Below are 2,016 nucleotides of genomic sequence, written 5' to 3'. Positions count from 1 at the left end.
AGGCCGATCTCCAACATCTATAAACAAAGATGCTGATGGGAGCAGCACAGCTGATATTTCTCTCGACAATAAGCTTATAGATGTTGTTTAATATCTGTTTAGAGTAGAATATCAAAGATAAACAACAAATGTACTATTTATTTTGCGATGTCACAAAAAAGGTTAGACAAATAAAAAAGGAGTGTTTATCAAGTAAATTAAGAGGATTAGAAAATAAACGTCTGGACTCAAATTCCACTTAAGCCTTTAATCCCAGCCGTCCGTTTACCTCAGAGGCTTCTTGGACAGCGGGCAGACCAGTACTTCAAGCAGGGAGGAGTTGAACGGCGGCTGCACCTCGTCCTTCACCTCCGCAAAGTTCCTCACCGACCCACGGCAGGCTGTCAGCGTCAGTTTGAAAGGAGCGGGATTTACATGACAGTGAACACGAACCGTTTCTGTCACCAACCTGCTCAGGACATTCCTCAACATGACCAAACGACAGCGATAAACGAGCTCCTCTCCTACAGGAAGTGCTGAGTTTGGTCCGACTGGGATATAAGTCCGGTCAGTAGACTGGAGTCTAAAAGGTTCCGTGGCAGACCGTCTTAATAATTATATAAAGAAATTGAGATTTGTTTCAATTGCTGTTCTACTCTAATTTTATCTGTTTTTTATTTTTAGAATTTAATTAAACTAAACTACCATAAATTTCGACCCTCTTGTATTTCATTTCAGTCGCTGTTACCACGTTTCACCACACGATGGCGATATTTCCCTTCATTTTAGCTGAACCCCCGTTTGACTAAAGGAGGATATGGGTGGTTCTGTAAAAAACCTTTTTTTTTTTACACAAATGACACATTTAACGAAGTTTACACAGCATATTCTAAATATATTTAATAACTTATAAGATATCTGTCGCTCAAACCTTCATTTAATTATTTTTTTCCTCACATAATAGCAGTAATAACCTTGGTTACATCTGTTGTAAGGAAGAAACTATTGTAGAAGTAAAGTTTGTGGACTTTTACAACAGCTGACATTTGTATTCTAGTTTTATTAAAGCCCCCTAGACCTTGTGAAATGACTTCCCAGAAAGTTAAATCAATATAATAATAAATATTGTCAGTGACTCTGCAGCCGACAGAGGCAGAATACGTTTTACAATCCGTATGGCTGTAGATATTGCTCTGAGACCTTCCTGGAAAGGCTCCAAGTTGTTTTAAAAACTGCCTCCAGCTGTAATATATCCTGCCACCAGGTACATAACCAAACTACTATTACATTGTTTTTCTTCTTCTTCTTCTTCTAGTCACCACAGGATGGTCTTGAGTCAAACAGCTCTACACCTTCATTCTCTCTTCTCTCTTATTCTCTTTTTTTATTATCTCCTTTTTTTTGCAGGGACCTGTTAATTCATGAGACATATCCATCAACTCTGACAGATCTGTGGAATGTTGGGCACACCACAAGCTTTCAATGTGGCTCTTGGTTTAAATGGTTTAGAGCTCCTTTGACTTTTTAATGAAATAAAACATTACAAACCCCCACAGCAAAAATTCTCAAAGCAATCTTACCTTAACTTTAAAAAAACATAAGTATATTATTTCTGATTTACGATTTAGCTTTTGTTGCCAAGGTTTTTAGAGTTTCTAATATTAGTTTTTTATGTTTGGATTACGAATTTTAGTGTAAAACACCTGGAAAAAATCCATCTATTAAAGTTTCTAAAGATATGCTGCAGATTTCAGAGGCAGGCTGATAGAATGTAAGATTTCAAACAGCTTTACTCATCCAGGGGTTTAAACCTTTGCTCATTTTTCTCACAATCTCTTAAACTTGGCCAGATAGCATAGAATGGGGCTGTGAACATTTCATCTCAGATATTCTTTACTTTTCTGTCAAGATACTAAAAGGTTAAATTTTGGTCTCATCTGACCAGAGCAACTTCTGGAACAGGTTTGGCCTATCCTCCGCTTGACTTCTGGGGTTACTTATAGTTTTCATTTTAATTCAGTTCGATTCAGTTTATTT

At 37.1% G+C, this 2,016-nt stretch overlaps 1 protein-coding gene across 1 annotated transcript in view; it reads right to left on the bottom strand.

Annotated features, from left to right (window-relative positions):
• Window positions 1-526, bottom strand: part of pyurf (PIGY upstream reading frame) — a 2,017-nt gene extending 1,491 nt beyond the window's left edge. Inside the window, exon 1 of the mRNA XM_015395448.1 lies at window positions 269-526. Coding sequence (XP_015250934.1) covers window positions 269-471 — 203 coding nt within the window. The 5' untranslated portion in view covers window positions 472-526. The remainder of the gene's footprint in view (window positions 1-268) is intronic.
• Window positions 527-2,016: the final 1,490 nt, after the last annotated feature.

The sequence above is a fragment of the Cyprinodon variegatus genome, unplaced genomic scaffold (assembly GCF_000732505.1).
Source record: "Cyprinodon variegatus isolate N-32 unplaced genomic scaffold, C_variegatus-1.0 Scaffold741, whole genome shotgun sequence".
NCBI classification, from domain to species: Eukaryota; Metazoa; Chordata; class Actinopteri; order Cyprinodontiformes; family Cyprinodontidae; genus Cyprinodon; species Cyprinodon variegatus.
Note: the sequence above shows the minus strand (reverse complement) of the source record. Positions and strands in the feature narration are given on the sequence as shown.